Source organism: Hyla sarda, chromosome 1 (assembly GCF_029499605.1).
Source record: "Hyla sarda isolate aHylSar1 chromosome 1, aHylSar1.hap1, whole genome shotgun sequence".
Classification (NCBI taxonomy): domain Eukaryota; kingdom Metazoa; phylum Chordata; class Amphibia; order Anura; family Hylidae; genus Hyla; species Hyla sarda.
Genome location: NC_079189.1, coordinates 236719441 through 236746912, shown reverse-complemented (window position 1 = coordinate 236746912; position 27472 = coordinate 236719441). Strand labels below are relative to the sequence as shown.

General features: G+C 43.8%; 1 protein-coding gene across 4 annotated transcripts in view; it reads left to right on the top strand.

Annotated features, from left to right (window-relative positions):
* SH2D4A (SH2 domain containing 4A) overlaps positions 1–26927 on the top strand; it is a 120973-nt gene extending 94046 nt beyond the window's left edge. For all 4 annotated transcript variants that reach the window (XM_056569228.1, XM_056569219.1, XM_056569225.1 and 1 more), the window contains 2 exons: positions 17175–17395; positions 26505–26927. In XM_056569228.1, the coding sequence (XP_056425203.1) occupies positions 17175–17395; positions 26505–26597 (314 nt within the window). In that variant the 3' untranslated portion in view covers positions 26598–26927. The remainder of the gene's footprint in view (positions 1–17174; positions 17396–26504) is intronic.
* The last annotated feature ends 545 nt before the right edge of the window (positions 26928–27472 follow it).

Below are 27472 nucleotides of genomic sequence, written 5' to 3'. Positions count from 1 at the left end.
AGTAGTAAAGTCATTTCAGGACTGATTGATAGTACAGGATCTCTGAATCGGTCCAGATCAGGGATCTTGGAGGTCGTCAGATCCTTCTACTCGCACCTCTTGGGGAGGAAGGATCTAGATCGAGACAAGATGTCGGCTTTCCTGGCTGAAACCATTCCTGAGCCAGGGGTAGACCCCTCTCTTGATGTTTTGGCAGAAGGAATCAGGGAAGAGGAAGTGAGACTGGCGATCGAGGGGCTCGCCCCTAAGAAGTCGCCAGGTCCGGATGGCTTAACATCCGAGTGGTACAGGACCTTTAAGGAGTCTTTAGCTCCCCTCTTGACTGAGGTATTCAATGAGTGTCTCTCCTCGGGCACTCTGCCGAAGTCAATGAGGAGGTCAGCCCTGATTCTTCTATCAAAGGGTAAAGATCCCAGCCGTATTGAGAATTGGAGGCCCATAGCTCTTCTCAATACGGACAGGAAGCTTCTGGCCAAGATACTGTTTAATCGGCTGGTGAAGTTTGCACCCCGGCTCCTTTCGGGGGCTCAGTACTGCTCTGTTCCAGGCCGAAGCACCTTAAGTGCGGTCCTTAGTGTCAGGGAGGCAGTGGAGAGGAGTAGTGCGGGTTTCTGGAAGGGGTACTTGCTGTCCCTGGATCAGGCCAAAGCGTTTGATCGGGTGAACCACGAGTACCTCTGGTCCGTCCTCCTGAGATATGGCTTACCGAGTACTTTTGTGAATTGGCTTAAGATCTTGTATGCAGGGGCAGAGAGTTTCCCACTGGTGAACGGTTGGTCTGGCCGCTCTTTTGAGGTGGGGTCCGGAGTCCGTCAGGGTTGTCCTTTGAGCCCGCTGTTATACGTGTTCGCAATCGATCCCTTCGTCCGGAGGGTAGATTGTGGGCCGTTGGCGGGAGTCGGGATGAACCTGGCAGAGCTGGATGTCGCCCAGAGAGTGGTGGCGTACGCTGACGATGTCACCATTTTCGTGTCCTCGCGAGAGGAGGTCGATGTGGTGATGTCGGAAGTGGACCGCTACTTGGAGGCATCCGGGTCTAAGATCAACCGGGATAAGTGTGAGAGTCTCTGGCTGGGAGGGGGAGATCCCACGTTTGATCTCCCGGACACCCTTCCAGGGCCCCAAGAGTCAGCAAAAGTGTTGGGCATCATATTCGGCCAGGATGATTATCCCACCAAAAACTGGGATGGTAAGCTCCAGGATGCCACTCAGAAGGTGGACCAGTGGAAGGGTTGGTCTATGACCCTCAGGGAAAGGGTACACCTGATCAAATCGTACCTGCTCCCCTTGTTTATCTATCTGGGCAGCGTATGTATCCTGCCAGAGGCTTACTACACTAGGGTCTACAGCCTGTTTTTCCAACTGTTATGGGGGAACAGGATGAACCTAGTCAAGAGGGAGGTTACGTACCGCACGAGGAGACTAGGGGGTTTATCTATGGTAAACCCTGTGGTGTTCTTAACCAACACCTTCTTGAAAGCTAACATCTCAAACCTCTGGTCAGAGAGGGCTTCTCCGTGGGTACTCTCCTGTAGGGAATGGTTTCGGCCTTTCTTCCAGGAATGGGAGACAGGAGGGCAAGTGAAGGACCTCCGTACGCCCCATGGATATCTTCCGGCTTACGCTACCCCGACTCTGAAGGCGATACGTCGGTGGGGTCTGGGAGTGTGGGAGATCAGGACCCAGTCAAGGCAGTTCCTTGACAAACGGGTTCTGTTGACCCACTTCCAGAAGCCTCTGGCGCTCAGGGACTGCCCAGGTCGGGATCTTAGGGTGGGGTTGTACCTTTTAAACATGAAAAGGATCCCCCAGAAGTTTTGGGAATTGGCCTGGCGCTGCTTTCAGGGGAAGCTATATGTGAGGGACAATTTGAAGTGTAGGAACTCTGATGACCGGGGATGTCCCCGAGAAGAGTGTGGGGACACGCTGGAAAGCATGGACCATTTCCTGCTTCATTGTCCCTTTAATATAGGAGTTTACAACAGGGTGGGCGCTTCCATCGGCTGGAGTCAACTTGCCGGCCTTACCTATCCGGAGTGGGCTTATGGGGCATTCAGGAACCTGGGTGGCCGAGATCGGGGCACTTTATTCTTAGTCAGTTTAGTGGTTAGGTACTACACGTGGAATGCACGTGGAATGCAAACATTTTTTTTTTTTTTTTTTTGAGGTGTGCTTGCTACGTTTCTGTTTAGTTTTCTTGTTGCGTGTTCCCAAGTATGGATGGTTTTGAGTTATAGTTGGATAATGATAACTTTTATGTTTATATTTTGACAAGCCAAGTTGTGCTATTTTATTTATTTATTTATTTTTCTTATGTTCATTTTTGGTAAGTGTGTGAGTGTTTGATTAGATATTTTGGGCATATTTTAATATCTTAGTATTTTAGTATCTCAGTAAAGCTGGGCTGGCCGGTTAGGCAGGGCTTTGTTTATGAGGTTTTGTTTTTGGTTCTAGAGTATTTCTTATTTATGTTATAGCTGGTTAAGCTTGCTTTGTGTTTTGTATTTGATAAGTTTTGTATTTTTCTAATAAAAAGAGTGTCAGCAGAGAGCACTGTGGTAAGCCAAAAAAGAAATGTAAAAAGAAAAGATCTTCCTGTGGAGTATACAGTAGTTGATAAGTACTGGAAGGATTAAGCTTTTTGAAAAGAAGTAATTTACAGCTCTGTTTAACTTTCTGGCACCAACTGATTAAAAAAAAAAAAATTTCACCAAAGTACCCTGGTGAAACAAAAAACTTTTTGGGATGATTTTTCTCTGTTTTTAGGCTAAAGCCCAAAACATTGCTCAAAATACATGCCCAAAAGATAGACATACTTCAGCATATTTTGTCAGAAAAGAAGTCCCTGATATTTAAGTTTACATCTGTAACAAGTACAGATGTAAACTTAAACTATGTGGGCACTAAATTAATATCAGATGTTTTTTTTTTTGGTACGTAAAACAGCAGTTTTTAGGCCATTTTATGTTTCAAAAAGCTAAGTGGGAACATAGCCTTAGTGTACAACATAATGTGTGATCCTATCCATCATAATTTGTAGTCATGGCTATAAAAATGTGTGATCTTATCCATACTGTCTTACAACCTGGTGACACCTAGTGGTATTATAAGGAATTTAAAGAGACACTAAGGTGTGATATAAAATTGTGACCCTTTTTTTTACTTTTGTGTTTTATTTTTAGCTTTTCTATAATTTCATACAACAACATAACAAACTGGTAATTTAAAGCAATGTATCTATTGCCGTCATCTGTTTATGCGTGAATCATGGCTTACGAGATTTACACAGAGTATACACATGTTTTTTGGCAAATAATTTAGATCCACAGATAGACAATGATTATCTGGTGACAAAGCACCTGCCAAGGGGTGGGGTATATAAGACAGTAAGTAAACAGTCAGTTGACCAGAATGCACTATGAGACGTAGGCTGATATGATACTCTGCTGGAAAACATATGAATGCTATTATCCTCTTCCGTGATTATTTCCTTATAGAGCTTAGTTTAACGGCAAATATTTAAATTCTGCACTGTAAACCCTCTACAAGGTCTCTCAAAGGGTTAACTTGGAGAAGGAAAAGTAATAATTTCCCTTACTCCTGGTAGATCACGTCTGAGATGGAATGGAGGAAGGAAGGGAAGTGCATGTTAGTAGGCTGGCATCTCATGACGCAGAGTGGGGCTAAGCAGCACAAATTCAAACCTCCAAACATAGGCAATATATCGCTGTTACTAATGTATAGGAGTTCTCTTGTAATTCCAAATGCAGCATTTCATAAAGACCACCAGGAATAGCCAGACATTAGCAGGAATAGGTATCATAGTCAAGACCAGTGTTTCCAACCCAGGATGTCACCAGCTGTTGCAAAACTACAACTCCCAGCTGGGAGTTTTATTTTTACAACATCTGGAGGCACCCAAGCTGGGGAAGCCTGGTCAGGACAGTCACGATCCTGTCAAATGTATCACAAAAAATATTAATTTTCTCTAAGGTAAAAGAGTGCATTTGAATGTGATACGCACACATACTGGGGCTGGATCCACAAATAGCATTTCATGGTCACAAATGTTCTGAATGGAGTCACTTTTATACTAGGTTTGGCACATTGAGGGTGTATTCACACGCTCTTTGTTTTTGCGGGTTTTCCGCTACGTATTTGAAAAGGTGCAGGCTCTTCTCGGCTATCCGCAGCAGATTTTCCACGGACGAATTTACGCTGCGTAAATTCTGCCACGGAAAATATGCTATGGACAGCGAAGAAGAGCCCGCCCCTTTCAAATACGCAGCGGAAAACCTGCAAAAACAAAGAGCGTGTGAATACACCCTAAAATGGATGAATCTAGAGGGACACACTGTGGAATATGTCAGCATTCCATTCTCCTGGGTTGCCAACCTGTACACAAAATTTGCATTGAATTAAAGGAGAACGTACTCATGGCCATATTCTAAAGGATACTGTTGCTATAGTCTTGCTTTATGGAAAAAAAAAAAAAAACACAAAAAAATGGATCCTGTATTTTTTTAACAGATCAGAAAAATTAGACACAGTCTCCATGTCTATCTTGTTAAGGGTAGGGTCACGGACACAGTCTCCATGTCTATCTTGTTAAGGGTAGGGTCACGGACACAGTCTCCATGTCTATCTTGTTAAGGGTAGGGTCACGGACACAGTCTCCATGTCTATCTTGTTAAGGGTAGGGTCACGGACACAGTCTCCATGTCTATCTTGTTAAGGGTAGGGTCACGGACACAGTCTCCATGTCTATCTTGTTAAGGGTAGGGTCACGGACACAGTCTCCATGTCTATCTTGTTAAGGGTAGGGTCACGGACACAGTCTCCATGTCTATCTTGTTAAGGGTAGGGTCACGGACACAGTCTCCATGTCTATTTTGTTAAGGGTAGGGTCACGGACACAGTCTGCATGTCTATCTTGTTAAGGTTAGGGTCACATGGAGCGCATCCACAGCATATTTCCTCCTGCGGATGCACCGACAGCAGTCACAAGAGTGAGCTCCCTGCTGATGCTGGGTAGCATTATGTGTCTGCTTGTAGCGGCGGATTTCCCACCAGCAGTCACGAGTGAACACTCAGAGCTACACAGCCACAGCGTGTGATCCTACCCTAAAACTACGGATCATGATGGAAACGTCTCAAAGAGAAACACATGAACACTTACTATTACTGAAGATCCATTAAAAACCTATAGATCTGTTAACAATTTTTTTTTAATAAATACAGTGAAAACTCTTTGAGATGCCCACCTAAAAGTGCACAAAAAGTGGTTCTTGGGGGGAAGGGGGTTCTTCTCAAAGAAGGTAACCAGTATCCATAATATATGATGTAAATTTGATTTGGCCGATTTGCCGAATTTTCCCCCAAAATTAGTTTCGGTCCGAATTTATTTGCAGCAAATTGCTATTAAAAACGCCTATTTCTGGCCTACAGCGAGCCTCAATAGGGGTGTAGAACACTTTGCTTGCTGTAACACGCATAGGGTGTGTGCTGGTTTAGTGAAATAATACTGTTATTCAGAATAACATGCAGATCAATAACAGAGCCTGGAGGTGGCATCAGTATGAGGAGACCATATAGTGGCTGAAGGACACAGCGTGGAGGTGGCGGCAGCATGAGGAGACCATATAGTGGCTGAATGACACAGCGTGGAGGTGTTGGCAGCATGAGGAAACCATATAGTGGCTGAATGACACAGCTTGGATGTGGCTGAAGCATGAGGAGACCACATAGTGGCTGAATGACACAGCGTGGAGGTGTTAACAGCATGAGGAGACCATATAGTGGCTGAATGATACAGCTTGGATGTGGCTGAAGCATGAGGAGACCACATAATGGCTGAAAGACTCAGCGTGGAGGTGGTGGCAGCATGAGGAGACAATATAGTGGCTGAATGACACAGCGTGGAAGTGGCAGCAGCAGTCTTTTTGAGAGGTATCCCTTTCAAACAGGATAGCCAAACGTGATATTTATTATGCCCTTTTTCTGTGGTTAAAGGGGGACTCCGGTGGAAAACTCCTTTTTTTTTTTTAAACCAACTCGTGACAAAAAGTTTAACAGATTTGTAAATTACTTCCATTAAAAAAATCTTTATTCTTCCAGTAATACTTAGCTGCTGAATACTACAGAGGAAATTCTTTTCTTTTTGGAACACAGTGCTCTCTGCTGACATTACGAGCACAGTGCTCTCTGCTGACATCTCTGTCCATTTTATGCCTTCAGGTGCCTGAGATATAAATCCTAGGACAGTGAGATAATAATTTCACATGTGCGGCATGTGTAACATATTTGCTGCATGTACTGTAGGTTATTAAAAGAATAACTATATGTACTGCCTGTTTTGTCACATGCTGGATGACATCATACATCTAAAAGAACTGGACTGTGAATCACCTGTGAGTCAGTCTCACATTAAAGTTTAACTGAATAGCTTTGAAAATGACTTTTTGTCCAGTCAAGGTCTTTTAAATGCAGCCTGTTGCAATCCTCCCCAGGGATATTTACAGGAAGCATAGATGTCCTATTGCAATATTCACAATGGGTGACACTCCTGAGTAACAGCTCTGCCAAATGAAAAAAACTTTATTAAAATAAATGTGCAACATATTGACCCAGATTTATCAAACTGTGTGAGAGAAAAAGTGGAGTGATTTTCCCATAACAACCAATCACAGCTCAGCTAACAAGCTCTGGTAAAGTGAAAGCAGAGCTGTGATTGGTTGCTGGGGAAAAATCTTTACACTTGTACTCACACATTTCGATAAATCTGGGTCATTGTTTTGATCCAATATTGTGTGGTCATTCATTTCAGAATATATATTTTATAGACTGTTTCTACAACTTCGTATTCATATTAACATGTTCATCTTATTCATGTTACTATTTGGATTATCTGTTTTTGTCCTAATATATGATTTTTTTTTTTTTTGTACTTTTGGATGCATGTGTCTAGTTTGGACCCCTTCAAAAGTTCATATACTGCAGCATTTGTATGTCCTGCTGTATTCCGTTGCCGCCTTCAGTGCTTAGTAAAAGTGAAAAAAGATTTTATGCATAGTTAACCTCTCCAGGATGTAGGGCGTACCTGTACGCCCTGTGCCCGCTCCCCCGCTATGACCCAGTGTCAGGAGCTGACCCCATGTCATAGCGGGTCGGTCCCGGCAGCTATCAATGGCTGGGACCCGTGGCTAATACCGGACATCCCCAATCGCGGTGATGTCCAATATTAACCCCTTAGACGAGGCGATCAAAGTTGATCATCGCGTCTAAAATGAAAAAAAAAATGCTTCCCGGCTAAAACCGCAGTGTCACGATCAACTGAGGGGACGCGAGGAGGGACCCTACCTTCCTCCTCGGTGTCCGATCGTCGCTCTATTGCTCCATGCCTGAGATCCAGGCTGGAGCAGCAGAGCACTGTTCAGTATATGCAATCAGAAGATTGCATGTAATAGTCCCCTATGGGGCTATAAATGTGTAAAAAAAAAAATAAGTTAATAAATATGATTTAACCCTTTCCCTAATAAAAGTTTGAGTCACCCCCCCCCCCCCCCCTTTACCCATAAAGAAAAATAAATAAATATGTAAATAAAAATAAAATATAAACATATGTGGTATTGCCGCGTGCGTAAATGTCTGAACTATAAAAAATATAATGTTAATTAAACAGCACAGTGAATGGCGTAAAAAGGAAAACAAATCCAAATCTAAAATTGAGTATTGTTAGTCACTTTGTATACCATAAAAAAAATGTATAAAAAAAAGATTAAAAAAGTCCCATCAAAACAAAAATGATACCGATAAAAACTTCAAATCACTGAGCAAAAAATGAGCCCCTATATAGCTCTGTATGCGGAAAAATAAAAAAGTTATAGGGGTCAGAAGAGGACAGTTTTAAACATATTAATTGTCATGCAAACAATCATAATTTTTTTTACCAATAATTAAACATAATCTAAACTATATAAGTAGGGTATCATTTTAATCGTATGGACCTACAGAATAAATATTTTTTTACTGCAAAGTGATCGCAGTCAGGGACCCACCCGTAATGGCGGACATCCGCGATCCCGCGGATGTCCGCCATTAACCCCTCAGATGCCGTGATCAATACAGATCACGGCATCTGCAGCATCGCGGTCACTAAAATGGATGATCGGATCGCCCGCAGTACTGCTGTGTCGATCCGATCAACCAGCACGGCAGCTGGAGGTCCCCTCTTCTGCCTCTGCTGCCTTCCCGGCATGTTCTGCTCTGATCTGCCTTCCCGCAGACCAGAGCAGAAGATGACCGATAATGCTGATCAGTGCTATGTCCTATACATACAGTATTAGCAATCGAATGATTGCTATAAATAGTCTCCTATGAGGAATATTAAAGTGTAAAAATAAAAGTAAAAAAAGTTTAAAAAAAAAAACTTGTCCCATTTTCCCTATTTCACGCCCAAAAAGTGTTAAAAAAAATATTTTATATACATATTTGGTATCACCGCGTATTAAAATAATGATATTGAAATGTTATTAAAATGTTAATGATACCGTACGGTGAACGGCTTGTATAAAAAAAGTCCAAAATAGCTGCTTTTTTTTATAACATTTTATTCCAAAAAAAATTAATAAAAAATGGATTAAAGGTTTTATATAAGCAAATATGGTATCAATAAAAAGAACAGATCACGGCACAAAATGAGCCCTCATACCGCCGCTTATACGGAAAAAAATGAAAAAGTTATAGGTCTTCAAAATAGAGGGATTTTAAATGTACTAATTTGGTTAAAAAGTTTGCGATTCTTTATTTAAGCGCAACAGTAATAGAAAAGTATGTTATAATGGGTTTCATTTTAATCGCATTGACCCAAAGAATAAAGAACACATGTCATTTTTACTGTAAATTGTATGGCGTGAAAACAAAACCTTCCAAAATTAGCAAAATTGAGGTATTCTTTTTAATTTCCCCACACAAATAGTATTTTTTTTTTGTTGCGCCGTACATTTTATGGTAAAATGAGTGATAGCATTACAACGGACAATTGGTCACGCAAAAAACAAGCCCTCATACTTGTCTGTGGATGAAAATATAAAAGAGTTATGATTTTTTGAGTACTTAAGGCCCAAATGAGCTGAGTCCTTAACCCCTTAAGGACCGGGGTTTTTTCCGTTTTTGCATTTTCGTTTTTTGCTCCTTGCCTTTAAAAAATCATAACTCTTTCAATTTTGCACCTAAAAATCCATATGATGGCTTATTGTTTGCACCACCAATTCTACTTTGTAATGACGTCAGTCATTTTGCCCAAAAATCTACGGTGAAACGGAAAAAAAATCATTGTGCGACAAAATTGAAAAAAAAAGAAACGGGGGCTTCCGTTTCTAAGTAGTAAAATTTTCGGTAAAAATGACACCTTATCTTTATTCTGTAGGTCCATACGATTAAAATGATACCCTACTTATATAGGTTTGATTTTGTCGGACTTCTGGAAAAAATCATAACTACATGCAGGAAAATTAATACGTTTAAAATTGTCATCTTCTGACCCCTATAACTTTTTTATTTTTCCATGTATGGGGCGGTATGAGGGCTCATTTTTTGCGCCGTGATCTGAAGTTTTTAACGGTACCATTTTGCATTGATAGGACTTATTGATCGCTTTTTATTCATTTTTAAATTATATAAAAAGTGACCAAAAATGCACTATTGTGGACTTTGGAATTTTTTGCGCGCACGCCATTGACCGAGCGGTTTAATTAATGATATATTTTTATAATTCGGACATTTCCGCACGCGGTGATACCATATATGTTTATTTTTATTTTTATTTACTCTGTGTTTTTTTTTTTATTGGAAAAGGGGGGTGATTCAAACTTTTAATAGGGGAGGAGTTAAATGATCTTTATTCACTTTTTTTTTTCACTTTTTTTTTGCAGTGTTATAGCTCCCATAGGGACCTATAACACTGCACACACTGATCTTCTATGCTGATCACTGGTTTCTCATAAGAAACCAGTGATCAACGATTCTGCCGCATGACTGCTCATGCCTGGATCTCAGGCACTGAGCAGTCATTCGGCGATCGGACAGCGAGGAGGCAGGTAGGGGCCCTCCCGCTGTCCTGTCAGCTGTTCGGGATGCCGCGATTAGCCGAGGCTATCCCGAACAGCCCGACTGAGCTAGCCGGCAACTTTCACTTTCACTTTTAGCCGCGCGGCTCAGCTCTGAGCGCGCGGCTAAAGGGTTAATAGCGCGCGGCGGCGCGATCGGCGCTGCACGCTATTAGAGGCGGGTCCCTGCTTCACTATGACGCCGGGCCCGCCGTGATATGACGCGGGGTTACTGTGTAACCCCGCGTTATATCGGGAGAGCAGGACCAAGGACGTACCCGTAAGTCCTTGGTCCTTAAGGGGTTAAAGAGGTACTCTGGTGGAAAACTTTTTTTTTTTTTTTATCAACTGATGCCAGAAAGTTAAATAGATTTGTAAATTACTTCTCTTAAAAAATCTTAATCTTTCCAGTACTTATTAGCTGCTGAATACTACAGAGGAAATTAGTACCCCTTTAAAGCGTACATGTCATAGTGCAAATATATATATATATATATATATATATATATATATATATATATATATAGTGATATGTTTCTCAGTACCTAATCCTGATCATATACATATAATTTGTACGTGTCTAGGACCTTTATATCCCTAACAAATTGCATTTATATGTTGCTCACTTGCTTTTTGTTTTTCCTTATGGAGGGGGCGTGTCTGTCTCTCACCCTCACTGTGGATGACTGATCTGCTCTAAGTCTGAGAGCAGCCTGGCAGCCTGCAAATCACTGCACAGTAGTTTTTATGCAGACATTTTCAATCTGTTCCTAGTTAAGCTGGATGCTAATCAACATAGCTGTCACTATGTGTGTCATTCTGCTTTCACAGACTCCTGAATGTCTGATTAGCTTCTTTGTCATTCAGGAGTCAGAGAAAGCTTTGCTCGGAGTTGTAGTTTTGCAACAGTTGGAGCTGCAGTTTTTGTAAAGCACTGTTAGAGCAGTGTTGCCTTTAGCTTGTGCAAAACTACAACTCCCAGCATGCCCACACATCCTTTGTAGTTTTGCAAGAGCTGGAAGCACACAGCTGGAGAATACATAGTTCTAAAACAGAGTTTTGCAACAGCTAAAGGCTGTAGTGGTGCAATGGTGATCTCCTATACTGGATACCAATACACTTTACGGTTGGTATTCAGTATGCTGCAAAATACAGAGTAGTCTGTCTGCATAAAGACAGATGACCCCTAGTGGTGGCTATTTTCATTTTAGATTTTTTAGTAAGATTTACATTTTTTTTAAATAAATTTATATTTAAAAAAGTTATCTTATCAGTAGTACTACAAAATATAACACGTTTTTCATAATGACAGTGTCTCTTTAAATGGGCACTGTCATGAAAACCAAAAATTGATATGTTGTAGTACTTCAGTACTACAACATATCTCTAATATAGTTTAATTAAAAAAAGTGATTTTAAAACAGTTTAAAATCACTTTTAAATTCGGCCACTAGGGGTCGCCCTCCTAGTGGCCGAATGCATTCAGCAGTGACGTCACCACTGAATTTCGACTCGTTGAAGCCTGGCAACGAGTCGAAATTCAGGCACTGCAGTGCTCGCTCCCGCCTGTCAATCAAACAGGCGGGAGCGAGCGCTTTGAAGGAAGAAGACGCGCGCAGGCTCGGGGACAAGGTAAAGTATTATGTTCACTGTATTATGTATACTGTTCACCTATACAGTATGCCTCCAGTTCCCCCACTACAACTCCCAGCATGCCCTGGGAGTTTTAGTGGGGAAGCCTGGAGGGACACTGTATAGGTGAACTGAGGGGGAGTGGGTTGAGCGGAGCAGCGGGGCCGGGGGGGGGGGATTTGCGGGCTGCTCGGCGTGGAGGGAGTACTCTGGGTGAACTAAGGGGGAGGGGGAGGGAGTTAAGTGGCGCGACGGGGGGCGGGGGAGGGTTTGCGGGCTGCACGGCGGGTGATGTGCTCCGGTGTTCATCTATACAGAGTGCCTCCAGTTGTTTCCCCACTACAACTCCCAGCATGCCCTGGGAGTTTTAGTGGGGAAGCCTGGAGGGACACTGTATAGGTGAACTGAGGGGTAGTGGGTTGAGCGGAGCAGCGGGGCCGGGGGGGGGGGGGGGATTTGCGGGCTGCTCGGCGTGGAGGGAGTACTCTGGGTGAACTAAGGGGGAGGGGGAGGGAGTTGAGTGGCGCGACGGGGGCGGGGGAGGGTTTGCGGGCTGCACGGCGGGTGATGTGCTCCGGTGTTCATCTATACAGAGTGCCTCCAGTTGTTTCCCCACTACAACTCCCAGCATGCCCTGACAGCCAATAGATGTCAGGGCAAGCTGGGAGTTGCAGTGGGGAAAAAGCTGGAGGCACCCTGTATAGGTGAACTACGGGCGGAAGTGCCGGCCCCAGCAGGCATCAGTGACGTGGTGCCTGCTGGGGAAGTCTGCCTGGTAGTGAGCACACTACCAGGCAGACAAAAAAGCGTTTTTAATATGTAAAAAAAAAAATTAAAGGCAGGGAGGGGGTTAGGGATAGATGGGTAATAGGCAGGGACAGAAAAGAAAAAAAAAGTGATGGTGGGAGCTACCCTTTAAGGTGTTAAAGCATACTGTAGATTTCATGAAAGTTTGTTTTAGTTTTGTCCTGGGAATGCTCACAATACATCGGCCCTCCACACATCACCCTGCCATACCTCCTAACTTTTGCAGAGAGCAAAGGACTGACCACACCCCTAACCACAGCCTAACCAGAATAGGAATACAATAGGAATACCTCTTTAACAGCAATACAGTTGTCGGTCTGTCACCCAAGTTTAGGAGGACCTCCTATACTGACAGACTGACAACAACCATAATCATTACCACTACAGACCGTATAAATGATGACAGTGCAGTTACATCTGGAGACTCACAGATTATATTTTTTCTTTTCTCCATCCAGCTCAAACCTTTATGATGATTTCTTCCAGCTACGACCAAAGAAAAAAAACACATTAGGCTCTGCACTTTTCCAAGAGCTATAGTGCCCCAAAGAGTAATAATGCCCACCTTGATGTTCCACACTGTAGAGTGGAAAGATAAGTGTGTTGGGGAAAAGTTAGTAGGGTCCCCCCCCCCCATTAGATAGATTTCTTCAGTAGGTAGACATGCCCCTCCATTAACTAAGTTCCCTGAGTAGATAGGGGCCCCACAGATAGCTGACACCTGAAGGCAGACCACCCATATGGCTGCCCTTCACCAAAATTTGAATAATGAGGCCAATAGACATGACATGGCAGAACCTAAAACCAGCAAATCATACCTATCAGTATGTTTGAATAAATGCCACTCTGCAAAGAAGGGTGGGCTAAATGTTTGGTCATAAGTAATGCTACTGAAGGCACTTGAAAACACCTCCAGGCAGTTAACCCCTGAGGAAGCAGTTCATTTTCACCTTAAGGACGCAGCCCTTTTTCGCAAATCTTACCACTGTCAATTTATGCATTAATAACTCTGAGATGCTTTTACCGATTATTCTGATTCTGAGACAGTTTTTTCGTGACTTATTCTACTTTATGTTAGTGGTAAATTTTCGTCATTACTTGCATCCTCTCTTGGTGAAAAATTCCAAAATTTGATGAAAAATTTGACAATTTTGCTTTTTTTTTACTTTGAAACTCTCTGCTTATAAGGAAAATGGACATCCCAAATAAATGTTATATTGATTCACATGTACAATATGTCTACTTTATGATTACATCATAAAGTTGACATGTTTTTACTTTTGGAAGACATCAGAGGGCTTCAAAGTATAGCATCAATTTTCCAATTTTTCACAAAATTTTCTAAATCAGAATTTTTCAGGGACCAGTTCAGTTGTGAAGTGGATTTGAGGGGCTTCATATTAGAAATACCCCACAAATCAACCCATTATCAAAACTGTACCCCTCAAAGTATTCAAAATGACATTCAGTAAGTGTGCTAACCCTTTAGGTGTTTCACAGGAATAGCAGCAAAGTGAAGGAGAAAATTCAAAATCTTCATTTTTTACACTCGCATGTTCTTGTAGACCCAGTTTTTGAATTTTTACAAGGCATAAAAGGAGAAAAATCTTCATAAAATGTGTAACCCAATTTCTCTCGAGTAAGGAAATACCTCATATGGGTATGTCAAATGTTCGGCGGGCGCAGTAGAGGGCTCAGAAGGGAAGGAGCGACAATTGGATTTTGGAGAGTGAGTTTTTCTAAATGGTTTTTGGGGGCATGTCACATTTAGGAAGCCCCTATGGTGCCAGAACAGCAAGAAACCCCCCACATGGCATACTATTTTGGAAACTGCACCCCTCAGGGAACGTAACAAGGGGTACAGTGAGCCTTAACACCCCACAGGTGTTTGACGACTTTTCGTTAAAGTTGGACGTGTAAATTATTATTTTTTTTTTTTCACTAAAATGCTGGTTTTCCCCAAAATTTTACATTTCTACAAGGGGTAATAGGAGAAAATGCCTCCCAAAATTTGTAACCCCATTTCTTCTGAGTATGGAAATACCCTATGTGTGGATTACAAGTGCTCTGCTGGTGAACTACAATGCTCAGAAGAGAAGGAGCTCCATTGAGATTATGGAGAGAGAATTTGGTTGGAATAGCCCCTTGTGGTGCTACAAAGCCCCTTGTGGTGCTTTTCACAGACCACTGTTCCAAAAATCTGTCAGACACCTGTGGGGGGTAAATGCTCACTGTACCCCTTATTACATTATGTGAGGGGTGTAGTTTTCCAAATGGGTGCACATGTGAGTATTTATTTTTTTGCTTTTATGTCAGAACCGCTGTAAAATCAGCCACCCCTTTGCAAATCACCAAGTGAGAGAGCGCCATGCGCATTTGAGGACTAAATTAGGGATTGCATAGGGGTGGACATAGGGGTATTCTATGCCAGTGATTCCCAAACAGGGTGCCTCCAGCTGTTGCTAAACTCCCAGCATGCCTGGACAGTCAGTGGCTGTCTGGAAATGCTGAGAGTTGTTGTTTTGCAACAGCTGGAGGCTCCATTTTGGAAACACTGCAGTACAATGTTTTTTTTTTTTATTGGAGGGGGGGCCAGTGTAAGGGGGTGTATATGTAGTGTTTTACCCTTTATTTTGTGTTAGTGTAGTGTAGTGTTTTTATGGTACATTCACACTGGCGCAGGTTTACAGTGAGTTTCCCGTTAGGAGTTTGTGCTGCGGCAGAAAATTTGCTGCAGCCCAAAGTTGAAGCAGGAAACTTACTGTAAACATACCTGTGTGAATGTACCCTGTACATTCACATGGGGGGGCAAATCTCCAACTGTTGCAAAACTACAACTCCCAGCATGTACTGACAGAACATGCTTGGAGTTGTACTTTTGCAACAGCTGGAGGCACACTGGTTGGAAAACCTTCAGTTAGGTTCTTTTACCTAACTCAGTATTTTATGACCAGGGTGCCTTCAGCTGTTGCAAAACTACAACTCCCAGCATGTACTGATCACCGAAGTGCATGCTGGGAGATGTAATTATGCAACAGTTCGAGGTGCACAACTACAACTCCCTGCATGGCAAGACAGCTGTTTGCTGTTTGGGCATGCTGGGATTTGCACTTTTGCAACATCTGCAGGGCCACAGTTCAGAGACCACTGCAGCATGATCTCCAAACTGTTCCCCTCCAGATGTTGCAAAACTACAAATCACAGCATGCCCAGACAGCAAACTGCTGTGTGGGCATGCTGGGAGTTGTAATTTTGCAAGATCTGGAGGACTACAGTTTATAGATCACTTCAAAGCCATCTCCAAACTGCAGCCCTCTAAATCTTGCAAAAGTACAAATCCCAGCATGCCCAAACGGCTGTCTGGGCATGCTGGGAGTTGTAGTTTTGCAACATCTAGGGGGGGCTATAGTTTAGAGAGCACTGTATGTGGTCTCCAAAGTTTAGCCCCCCCAGATGTTGCTAGGCAACTACTCACCGGCTTCCATAGTCTTCATCAGGGAGCCACGAGGGAGCCGCACGTCAGCGCCGCCCACCGCCGCCGATCAGGTAAGGGACCTCCACCGCTGCTGCTGCCGGTCACACTACAGTTCCCCCGTTCTGCCCGGAGTACCGTCGGTGGGCAGGATGGGGGAACTGAACTTTAACCCCCCCCCTGCCCCCGATGTGTTATTGGTCGTCGCGTCTTGACGACCAATAGCAGAGATAGGAGGGGTCGCACCCCTGCCACCTAACTCCTATCCCTTCAGGGGGACCCCTGATTTTCCGGGTCACCGTACACCGGTATGACCCGAATCCGCCGAAAATCGTCGGTCTGAATTGACTGAATTTCCGGCGATCGGTGGCATGGGGGGGAGGGTCAGCAGTCATCCCGGTCCGGTCCCCAACCGGCTAGGGCCGGGGACCGGAATTCCCACAGGCGTATGCATACGCCCCACATCCTTAAGGACTCGGGATGCAGGGCGTATGCATACGCCCTACGTCCTTAAGTGGTTAAAATAATATCTAACAGCCCCCATTTGCACACTCAAAGCTATTTAGATTACATCATAACCAGAACAGATTTCTGGTCCCTGAGGTTGATTAGTGCATTAAATGCTGCTATGTGGCTACCCAAGGCACTTTCGAACTGTATATCCTGTTGGTGTCTCATTTAATGATCACACACTGGAGTCATGTGCACTCCCAGCCTCAGTAGAGCACTACATTGCATCTAAAGGCAAAGTAGACAAGCATCTGCGCTCTGCCGTCTGATGACATCACTCACGTGCCAGAGCACAGAGGAACATTTCGGCCTCTGGTGACTGCCAACTTAATGCAGCCGGTAGCAACAAATGTGAATGACAGGGCGAGTGGCCAATGGCTTTTCATCCTGTCAGACTTTCCTTCAAAGGCCACCTTTACCTCTAAGCACCTCATTAAAAGACATTTACAGTTTAATGCAGGACATATAGAAGACGAAGCAGGTAAGCGGAAGAGAGTCCCATAATCTAAAATCCCATAATCCCAAATATGCCCAAATCGGGACAGTTGGGAGGTATGGCACTATCTAAGTCCACCACTAATGCAAATCCATTTATAATGCTAAAAATGAACACAAACAACCTGGTAATGATTATCTATTGCCAACAGGTATCATATCGAGACTTGAATCAGAGAATTTATTAAAGAACCATGTATCGGGAAGTTTTCTGCTTCGTGTAAGTGAAAAAATCCAAGGGTACGTCCTGACCTACCGTTCTGAAGATGGATACATGCACTTTCTTATAGATGCTTCTGCCACATCATATGGCTTTTTGGGAGTAGATCAGCTTCAGCATGCATCTCTGGCTGACCTTGTTGAGTATCACAAGGTAAGAACATTGTAATACAGACTTTATGTTTACACACCTCCATGTACAGGTTTGTTCATATCTTTTGGCTTTTGAAATTTTCCATTAATCTGGTAACACAAATAAAATACATTGTAGTAAATATTATATTCTACTTACCTAAAACACAATCAGTCCTTCAAGTGTTCACCTAAATAGTTGGTTTAATAAGAAAGATCAGCTTGATTTGTTTTAATATTAAAGGGGTATTCCAAGATTTTTTTTTTATTTGACTTTGCTACAGGGGTTGCAAAGTTAATGTAGTTTATAACATAATGTCTGTACCTGTGTTTCATGGCTGGTCTCGCAATTCAATGTGATCTTTACCCTGGATTCACTTTTAGCAGCATACAAAATGAGTGTTGTCTCAGGCCTTTTAAGTTCCAGTGCGGCCCAAGACATGCGGAGGGAGATCATTCTCCACAGGGCTGCAGGGCATTGTAGTTTCAAGCACAGCATGGAAGGGAGCCTAGCTGTGCTGCAATGGGTGGGATGGTTGATGTGAGAGAGGGAGATAAGTCACTTCCCACCTAAAAACAAGGGATCCTGGGGATTGTAGTTGGAGGGAGGGCACAAAAACATAGCTTCGACTTTTTCATAATATAAGTAATTTATTAAACTGTCTGCCCTGTTTTTGACATGTTCTTCCCCTGTGATCTTTCACTTATAAGAGAGAGGTAAAAATAAAAATATTTTTGCTTTGGGAGCACTTTCATTCTAGAATATGAGGGAAAACACTGTAGAAGTTTTTTATGGAAATGAAAAAAACAGAAGAAAAAAAAACCTGATTTAATGATAAATGAGGGCCAGTATGTTTTCAGCACACATTGACAAGCTAAAGAAATTGAGGGGACAATGTCACAATGAAAGCAAATAATAAAAAAAATGGAGGGGAACATATTAACCCCTTAACGACGCAGGACGTATATTTACGTCCTGCGCCGGCTCCCGCGATATGAAGCGGGATCGCGCCGCGATCCCGCATCATATCGCATCGGTCCCGGCGCTCATCAACGGCCGGGACCCGCGGCTAATACCACACATCGCCGATCGCGCCGATGTGTGGTATTAACCCTTTAGAAGTGGCGGTCAATGCTGACCGCCGCTTCTAAAGCGAAAGTGAAAGTGACCCGGCTGCTCAGTCGGGCTGTTCGGGACTGCCGCGGTGAAATCGCGGCGTCCCGAACAGATGACCGGACACCGGAAGGGCACTTACCTGCCTCCTCTGTGTCCGATCGGCGAATGACTGCTCCATGCCTGAGATTCAGGCAGGAGCAGTCAAGCGCCGATAACACTGATCACAGGCGTGTTAATACACGCCTGTGATCTGTGTAAAAGATCAGTGTGTGCAGTGTTATAGGTCCCTATGTTAATAAAGGTCATTTAACCCCTTCCCTAATAAAAGTTTGAATCACCCCCCTTTTCCCATAAAAAAAATAAAACAGTGTAAAAAAAATAAAAAATAAACATATGTGGTATCGCCGCGTGCGTAAATGTCCGAACTATAAAAAATATATCATTAATTAAACCGCACGGTCAATGGCGTACGCGCAAAAAAATTCCAAAGTCCAAAAAAGCGTATTTTGGTCACTTTTTATACCATTAAAAAATGAATAAAAAGTGATCAAAAAGTCCGATCAAAACAAAAATCATACCGATAAAAACTTCAGATCACGTGGAAAAATAAAAAAGTTATAGGGGTCAGAAGATGACATTTTTAAACGTATAAATTTTCCTGCATGTAGTTATGATTTTTTCCAGAAGTGCGACAAAATCAAACCTATATAAGTAGGGTATCATTTTAACCATATGGACCTACAGAATAATGATAAGGCATAATTTTTACCGAAATATGCACTGCGTAGAAACGGAAGCCCCCAAAAGTTACAAAATGGCATTTTTTCTTCGATTTTGTCGCACAATGATTTTTTTTTCCGTTTCGCCGTGCATTTTTGGGTAAAATGACTAATGTCACTGGAAAGTAGAATTGGCGATGCAAAAAATAAGCCATAATATGGAGTTTTAGGTGGAAAATTGAAAGGGTTATGATTTTTAAAAGGTAAGGAGGAAAAAACGAAAGTGCAAAAAACGGAAAAACCATGAGTCCTTAAAGGGGTACTCCCATGGAAAACTTTTTTTTTTTTTTTTAATCAACTGGTGCCAGAAAGTTAAACAGATTTGTCAATTACTTCTATTAAAAAATCTTAATCCTTCCAGTACTTATTAGCTGCTGAATACTACAGAGGAAATGGTTTTCTTTTTGGAGCACAGAGCTCTCTGCTGACATCATGACCACAGTGCTCTCTGCTAACATCTCTGTCCCTTTTAGGAACTGTCCAGATCTGATGAAAATCCCCATAGCAAGCATATGCTGCTCTGGACAGTTCCTAAAATGGACAGAGATGTCAGCAGAGAGCACTGTGGTCATGATGTCAGCAGAGAGCTCTGTGCTCCAAAAAGAAAACCATTTCCTCTGTAGTATACAGACCCTAAAAAGTATTAGAAAGATTAAGATTTTGTAATAGAAGTAATTTAAAAATCTGTTTAACTTTCTGGCACCAGTTGATAAAAAAAAAAAAAAAAGTTTTCCCCTCTTCCAGGTCCCCTTAAGGACTTAATTTATCAAACAATTAAGAGGTCTTTTTTCATCTAAATATGTAGCTAGAAAAGTTGCATCATTCCTCTGTGCGACTTTTTATGTGCCAATTGATTTAGAGGCTGTTTTCAAAGTAACCCCCGATGTTGCCTCATTTAATCACCCGCTGTGAGAGCCACGGACATCGGGGAACAGAAACGGGGAAAATGTGTTCCGAAAGCTGTAAAATAGTGACAACAGCCTTGATGCCCAGCCCTCCAAACCCATCCCCCCCCACCCCCCCAAACACCAATCGTTGGGGGAGGTTGTGTGCGTCTTAGCCACTCACAGTGGCTTTGGTTGCTCAGCATTTGGATCAGCTGCTAGGTAACATTCTATTACAAGGCACATGGATTGTCACTAAGGTAAGAGCACTTGTAAGGGGTTCGCTGCGTGAGCCAAATTTATTGTTAATCGTGCGACTTTTCATAAATTTGGCACACAAAGTCTAAAAAAAATTGCAACTTTTTGTTAAAAAAGCCGGTACATACGTAAGTAAGTTTTTGATAAATTCCCCTCATTGTCCCTATTCTCAGGATTAGTGTGGGTCCCAATGTTATGGAAGCCACAATTCATTGGTGGGCCTCATGCCCCACAAAAGAATGGTTATGGAGTGTCTGACTACTGGGACCCCCAGTAATCTCATAAACAGGACTCCCGAAGCTCCCATCTGAATGAAGTAGTTTTTGAATATGCACAATCCTACTCCATTCATTGTCTTTGGGAGGTGCAAAGATAGCCAAGCAAAATATTAGAGCAGTGTTTTCCATGCATTCTGCCTCCAGCTGTTGCAAAACTACAACTCCCAGCATGCCTGGACATCCAAACGCTATTCGGGCATGCTAGGAGTTGTAGTTTTGCAACAGCTGGATGCACACTGGTTGGGAAACACTGTACTATATCTTTGGACTCCCAAAGATGATGAATAGACCAGCAATGAGCTTACTTGACCTCAGCTCCATTCAGGGGTTTGACCCACTACAATTATATACTTATCCCCTATCCTGTGGATAGGGGATGTGTCCATAATGGCAAAACCCCTTTTTGGATTCCAATTTCTCAATGCATTATCAAATTCAATGCATTATCAAAATAAGCTGGAAAAATCCTCAACAGGTCACAGCTTAGGGCGCTTTTACACTATAAAAATGCTTAAAAAGAGGAGAAATCGGCAGTTATACGGCTGGTACAAAATCACTAATGGCTAATAGAAAATCCCATTATTGTCCATCAGATTTTTCTAATTGCCGTTTTAACCTGTTATTGCCCGTTATTAATAACGGCCGTTATTTTGTGACTGGCGATAGTAACAGGAGAATTAGTGCATGCAGCAGAGAATAGTAAAATCATGATTTTTTTTTTTTTCACTTATCTTGTAATGCACATTTTGGGTTATGTTGTCATGAGTGGACTGCCTAAACTAATACAGACCACATACAATACAGATCACATGCCAGACTCCTAAAGAACACATACCAGACCAGGTGAGGAGAACATACGAATGGAGTTGGCGGCAGCATATAGTGGCTGAATGACACAGCCTGGAGTTTGTGGCAGTATGAGACAGCTTGGAGCTGGCATCAGCATGAGGAGACCATATAGTGGCTGAATGACACAGCCTAGAGTTGGCGGCAGCATGAGGAGAACATATGGTGGCAGAATGAGACTGCCTGGAGCTGGCATCAGCATGAAGAGAACATATGGTGGCAGAATGAGACAGTCTGGAGGTGGCAGCAGCAGCATCAGGAGTCCTGAAAGTGACCCAGTTACAGAGTGGTGCGGTGGGTGGCAATACCAGTACCCGGTGAAGAAGGTATATGAAAAAGGAGAACTTGGCATCAGATGTGTGGCATCAGGCGGATGGCAGGATCAGAATAGTAGCTGAGGCAGGTAGGCCGAAGAAACGGGTCTCTTTTGTAAAAGTGTTAGTGTGCACAAGTAAGTATTGAGGATATCCATTATGTAAAATGTAACTTTTAATAATATGCTTAGGATAAAATATATGGACCCCAATTTTTTTTTTTTATCAAACAAAAGGAAAGGTGTGCAAAAAAACACAATGTTCCACCTACACCACCAAGTATTGATGTGATGGAAAGACCTTTAAAAGGTAGAAGGGAACACAGTATGGTCCAATGTAACCGGTGGGGGTAAAAAAAATTCCCCTGTAAGGCCCTACTCTCACATTATTAATTCCCTTCTTGGTAAGTGTTATTCGCCCTAAAAAGGGCGGCCCCACACTGGAACCTCTCCCTATTTCCACCTACAAACACAGCCATTTACCATGGGTTTTTAGGTGGAAATAGGGATTGGTTCCTGTGTGGGGCCGCCCTTTTTAAGACAGGTAACACTTTCCTTGAAAAGGTGGAAGAGAACAACATATTGTCTATTGTAGCAGGTGGGGGTAAAAAATTCCCCTGTAAGGCCCTACTGTCGCACTATTAATTCCCTTCTTGGCAAGTGTTACTCAACCTAAAAAGGGTGGCCCCACACAGGAAACTCTCTATTTCCACCTAAAAACCCTGGGAAATGGCAGTGTTTGTAGGGGGAAATAGGGAGAGGTTCCTGTGTGGGCCCGCCCTTTTTAGGGCGAGTAAAACTTGACAAGAAGGGAATTAATAATGCGAGAGTAGGGTCTTATAAGGGAAATTTGTACCCCCCCCCCAACGGTTACAATGGACCATACGTTGTTACCTTCCACCTTTTAGAGGTCTTTGCGTCACATCAATACTTGATGGTCAATCTACTCTGATGCATCAGGCATTGGTTGGTGGAAATTCTGGCTGATCCATGCCTGATTCATCTTCAGAAAGGTCAATCTCTCTGCATTCTTTTCCTTGGGGTTACTATGGCCCCCGCTGCACTAAACACCCGCTCTGATGGCACACTACTAGCCAGGCAGGACAGCTTTTCCAGGGAAAACTCTGCTAGTTGCAGCCACAAATCAAGTTTGGCTGCCCAGAAGTCCAGCGGATCTTCAAGGTGTGTTGGCATGGTCATGTCAAGGTATGCCACCACTTGCTGGTTCAGGTCCTGCTCCAGGTCTACCTGCTGCTGATGAGTTGCTTCTCTATGCAGGTGAAGAAAGCTACTCATCAGAGACTGTAGATTCAGGCTGCTGCTGATGGAGCTGGAACTGCTCTTGCCACACCACCTCACCCCTCCCCAGCAGCCATGGCAGTGGAAGGTGAGTGCAGAGGGCCATCCGAGTCAGACCTGCAAGAGGATGGACGATGGCACAGATAGGCATCAGCCAACTTACTATGTAGGATGTCTCTGTAGTAGGTCAGTTTATCCTCCCTCTCAGTGGGTGTTAAAAAGGCCCCCATTATGTGCTGGTAGCGAGGTCCAATAAGGTGGAGAGCAGGAAGTCATCCCGCTGCCGAATGGTGACTATTTGGCGGTCACTACGCAAGCAAGCATGCATCGTGCCATTTGTGCAAGTTACTCGGAGGGACTCCCTGCCTCCATCTCCACTGCATACTGCCACGATGTGTCTGGGTCCTCTATCTCGCCTTCCTCATAACCCTCTAGCTGCTCCTCCTCTCCTGTCCGATGACTCAAAACACCGCCCTTCTTGTGAATTCTAAACTGTGCTCCACTGTGCCCCTCCCCCTCTCCTCCTTCAGTTCAGCCCCCACAGGGCTCATGTGGCCGTGAGATGTCGGCACCATGTCTCCAGTGCCCTGACTTCCATTGTTTCCAACACATGTTGTAGTAGATGAAACAATGGAATTACATTGTTCATCCCGTAATCCAGTGGCGATTGACTAATAATGTGACTTCCTCAAAGGGCCTGAGAAAACGGGGGTGTCACATATGAGCTGCCACTGGTTGACATTGAAGTTACACAGGGGAGTACCCCTATCTGCTTGGATCATCAAGAAATCTGTGATGGCTTTTCTCTGTTCGTACAGTCGGCCAAACATATGGAGGGTGGAATTCCAACGTGTGGCAATATCCCAAATCAGACTTTGTTGGGGGATACTGTTCTGACCCTGCAGATCCAGGAGGGTGTGCTTTGCAGTGTACGTGTGACTGAAGTGCATGCAACGTTTCCTTCCCATTGTTAAGATGACTTGCAGATTGGGAGAAACACTTCAGGAACCGCTTGACAACCAGATTGAACACATGTGCCATGCAGGGCGCATGTCTCGGGCTTCCTTGTAGTAGCGCAGACAAGATGTTCTTCCCGTTGTCGGTCACCATGGTTCCCATTTCCAGTTTTTGTGGAGTAAGCCATGATTCGATTTCTTGATGAATGGCTTTTAGCAGTTCCTCCCCTGTGTGACTCTGTTCGCCAAGGCAAAGCGTGTGGAGAACAGCGTGACACTGCTGTGCCCTGCACACATGGTAGTCTGGAGGGGCACTGAGACTTGTCCGTGCAGTGGAGGCTGAGGACATGGTAGAGGATAAGGAGGTGGAGTTGCACACTGTCGCAGGACCAACAGCCTAAGAGCGTGGAGGCAGAAGCGGCGTGAGCTGTCCAAGTTGCTGTTGTGGCTGTGCAGGAACCACATTCACCCAGTGGGCCATAAAGGACATGTATTGTCCCTGACCATAGCTACAGCTTCACAAATCGGCGCTGCCGTGTAATTTGGTACACACCGACGACCGCTAGCTGATACCGGGAACTCAGGCCTCTCGCTGTACTCTGGCTTCCACTCGCCCCTAGTCTGCTGCAACCTTTGCCTGATGAATTTAGGCCTTTGCTACTCCTCTGTGCACATCCTGGCACTTCACTGCCTGACATACTTAGTGCGTATATGAGGGGAGTCAATACGCTCCACTACGCTTAAAACAGTATTTCTCAACAACTCCAGCAGGTGTGTACTTTTGCCTGGCCTTTCACAGTATCTAGGCCCTTAAGACTTTAACAGGAACAAAATGATACACCACTTAGATGTACGCATGTTACGCCAAGCGCTCCGGGTCCCCGCTCCTCCCCGGAGCGCTCGCAGCATCCTCTCATTCGCAGCGCCCCGGTCAGACCTGCTGACCGGGTGCGCCGCAATATCACTCCCAGCCGGGATGCGATTCGCGACGCGGGAGGCGCCCGCTCGCGATGCGCGTCCCGGCTCCCGTACCTGACCCGTTCCCCGTCTGTCTTGTCCCGGCGCGCATGGCGCCGCTCCTTAGGGCGCGCGCGCCGGGTCTCTGCAATTTAAAGGGCCACTGCGCCACTGATTGGCGCAGCAGGCCTAATCAGTGTTATCACCTGTGCACTCCCTACTTATACCTCACTTCCCCTGCACTCCCTCGCCGGATCTTGTTGCCATCGTGCCAGTGAAAGCGTTCCCTTGTGTGTTCCTAGCCTGTGTTCCAGACCTCCTGCCGTTGCCCCTGACTACGATCCTTGCTGCCTGCCCTGACCTTCTGCTACGTCCGACCTTGCTCTTGTCTACTCCCTTGTACTGCGCTTATCTTCAGCAGTCAGAGAGGTTGAGCCGTTGCTGGTGGATACGACCTGGTTGCTACCGCCGCTGCAAGACCATCCCGCTTTGCGGCGGGCTCTGGTGAATACCAGTAGCAACTTAGAACCGGTCCACCAACACGGTCCACGCCAATCCCTCTCCGGCACAGAGGATCCACCTCCAGCCAGCCGAATCGTGACAACGCACAGGTTACATTTAATAGAGGACAATATGCTTTTAGTGCTCTGCTCACTCTAACTGACAGGGCTACTATTAGCTTTTCAGTTGTTTTACACACCAGTGCTGCAGCACACAGTCGCTGTGTACTACACCCAAAATTGCACTCTCTCTCTCAATCTCACTCCCTTCCCTATCAGTGCCTCTAGGCTGGATTTGGGCTTGAGGTGAATCGCTGCTGTAAAAAAGCTTTTCTGTGCAACACGCACTGCTGTCTGTCCCTCTCTCTCTCTCTCTCTCTCTGCAATAAAAGGCTGAAGTGACTAGCCGCAATATGGCTGCCGATTGTGTAGGGTTTTGACATCCCAGGGGTGGCTGGCTGCTGATAGGCGGCATGTGATTAAGAGTCATCCCGCCTACCTGCTTTCCCAGGATTCCTTGCCACATGTATTCACATGTGGATCCACCATTTAAGATGCCCTGGAGCCTGGACCGCACTAAATAGAGTTTAATAAAGCTATTTCCTGAAATTTGTACCGAATTTGGATTCATCAGATTCGATTTGCTGCTCCCTAACTGCAAAAAATAACCACAATAGCAAAAACATTGATCATGAACATACTATTACTCTGCCCATACACACATCTGCTACACTGACAGTTTACATGAATACTTAATCAGTTGCATTTGTATAGTGTAGGATTTTTATGACAATACAATGAGTACATTATAAGATCATTAATATTCAGAACAAAGACTAGGGGATTAATATTCAGAACAAAGGCAAATTCTTTTAGTGCATTAATGTGGTGCTTAAAAACAACATAGTCCAACATTTTTAACTTTCTTGTTCCTTTTTTGACAGGCAGAGCCCATAACATCACTGGGCAAGGAGCTTCTACTGTACCCTTGTGGCCAGAGCAAGAATAGTTGTGATTATAGTGACCTCATCGACTGAAGAGCTGGACATTCCTCCAGTGATTCACTGCCGGGAGAACAAATGGACTGTTTTATACACCTTGTTATTTTTTACAGATTTTTACTAGGAACAATCCACCAGGTTATGGCTTATTGTACAATAGTTGTTCATATAGATATCCCCAGCTCACCTGGGAAATATGTTAGAATCAGCTTGCAGTTCTGCTGAGAAAAGTGTACATAGAATTTGAAGATGGGTTTGGATGGGATCTGGACTGTTAATTTAAAATAAATGCAAAAAAAAAAAAAAATCTGAAACAAGTTTTATGTATGTTAGCTGCTATTCATTGTTATGTTTAGGCAGTTTAATAAAAAAAAGAATGAGTTTAATATGATTATTTATTGTATCGTAACAATTCTTGAATTTACTAAATTATTTCTACCAATGCCTCTTGGTTTTAAATGGAAATGATCAAAAGGAAGAACGGAAGCTTCACTCTTGCTGCCAGATCACAATTATGATCACAATAATGTTGTGAACTTCGGATATAAACCTTGGCGTTGGTGTGCGGGCTCTGGTATGTCCTTCATATAAGGATACACTGGCGAATGTCTCAATTTTAACATCAGTGTTGAGGGATTAGCCAATGTCATTGTATACATCTACCACAGTAGTGCACCTATATTCCTGTATTGTATTGTTCTAATTGTTACACATCCACACCGTTTATCTGGTGTAGGATTCTATTGTGGCACTTGTACTCCGCTGCAGGCATCCTCCATTGTATGCATTTTTATGCTGGGGATTGCCCCTAGCAACGGACTACAAGGGCAGGATCTCCTCCCCCAGTATAAATGCACAACCGCATTTGGGGTTGAGCACCTCCAGCCTTTTGAGACCATGTTTTTTGTTGT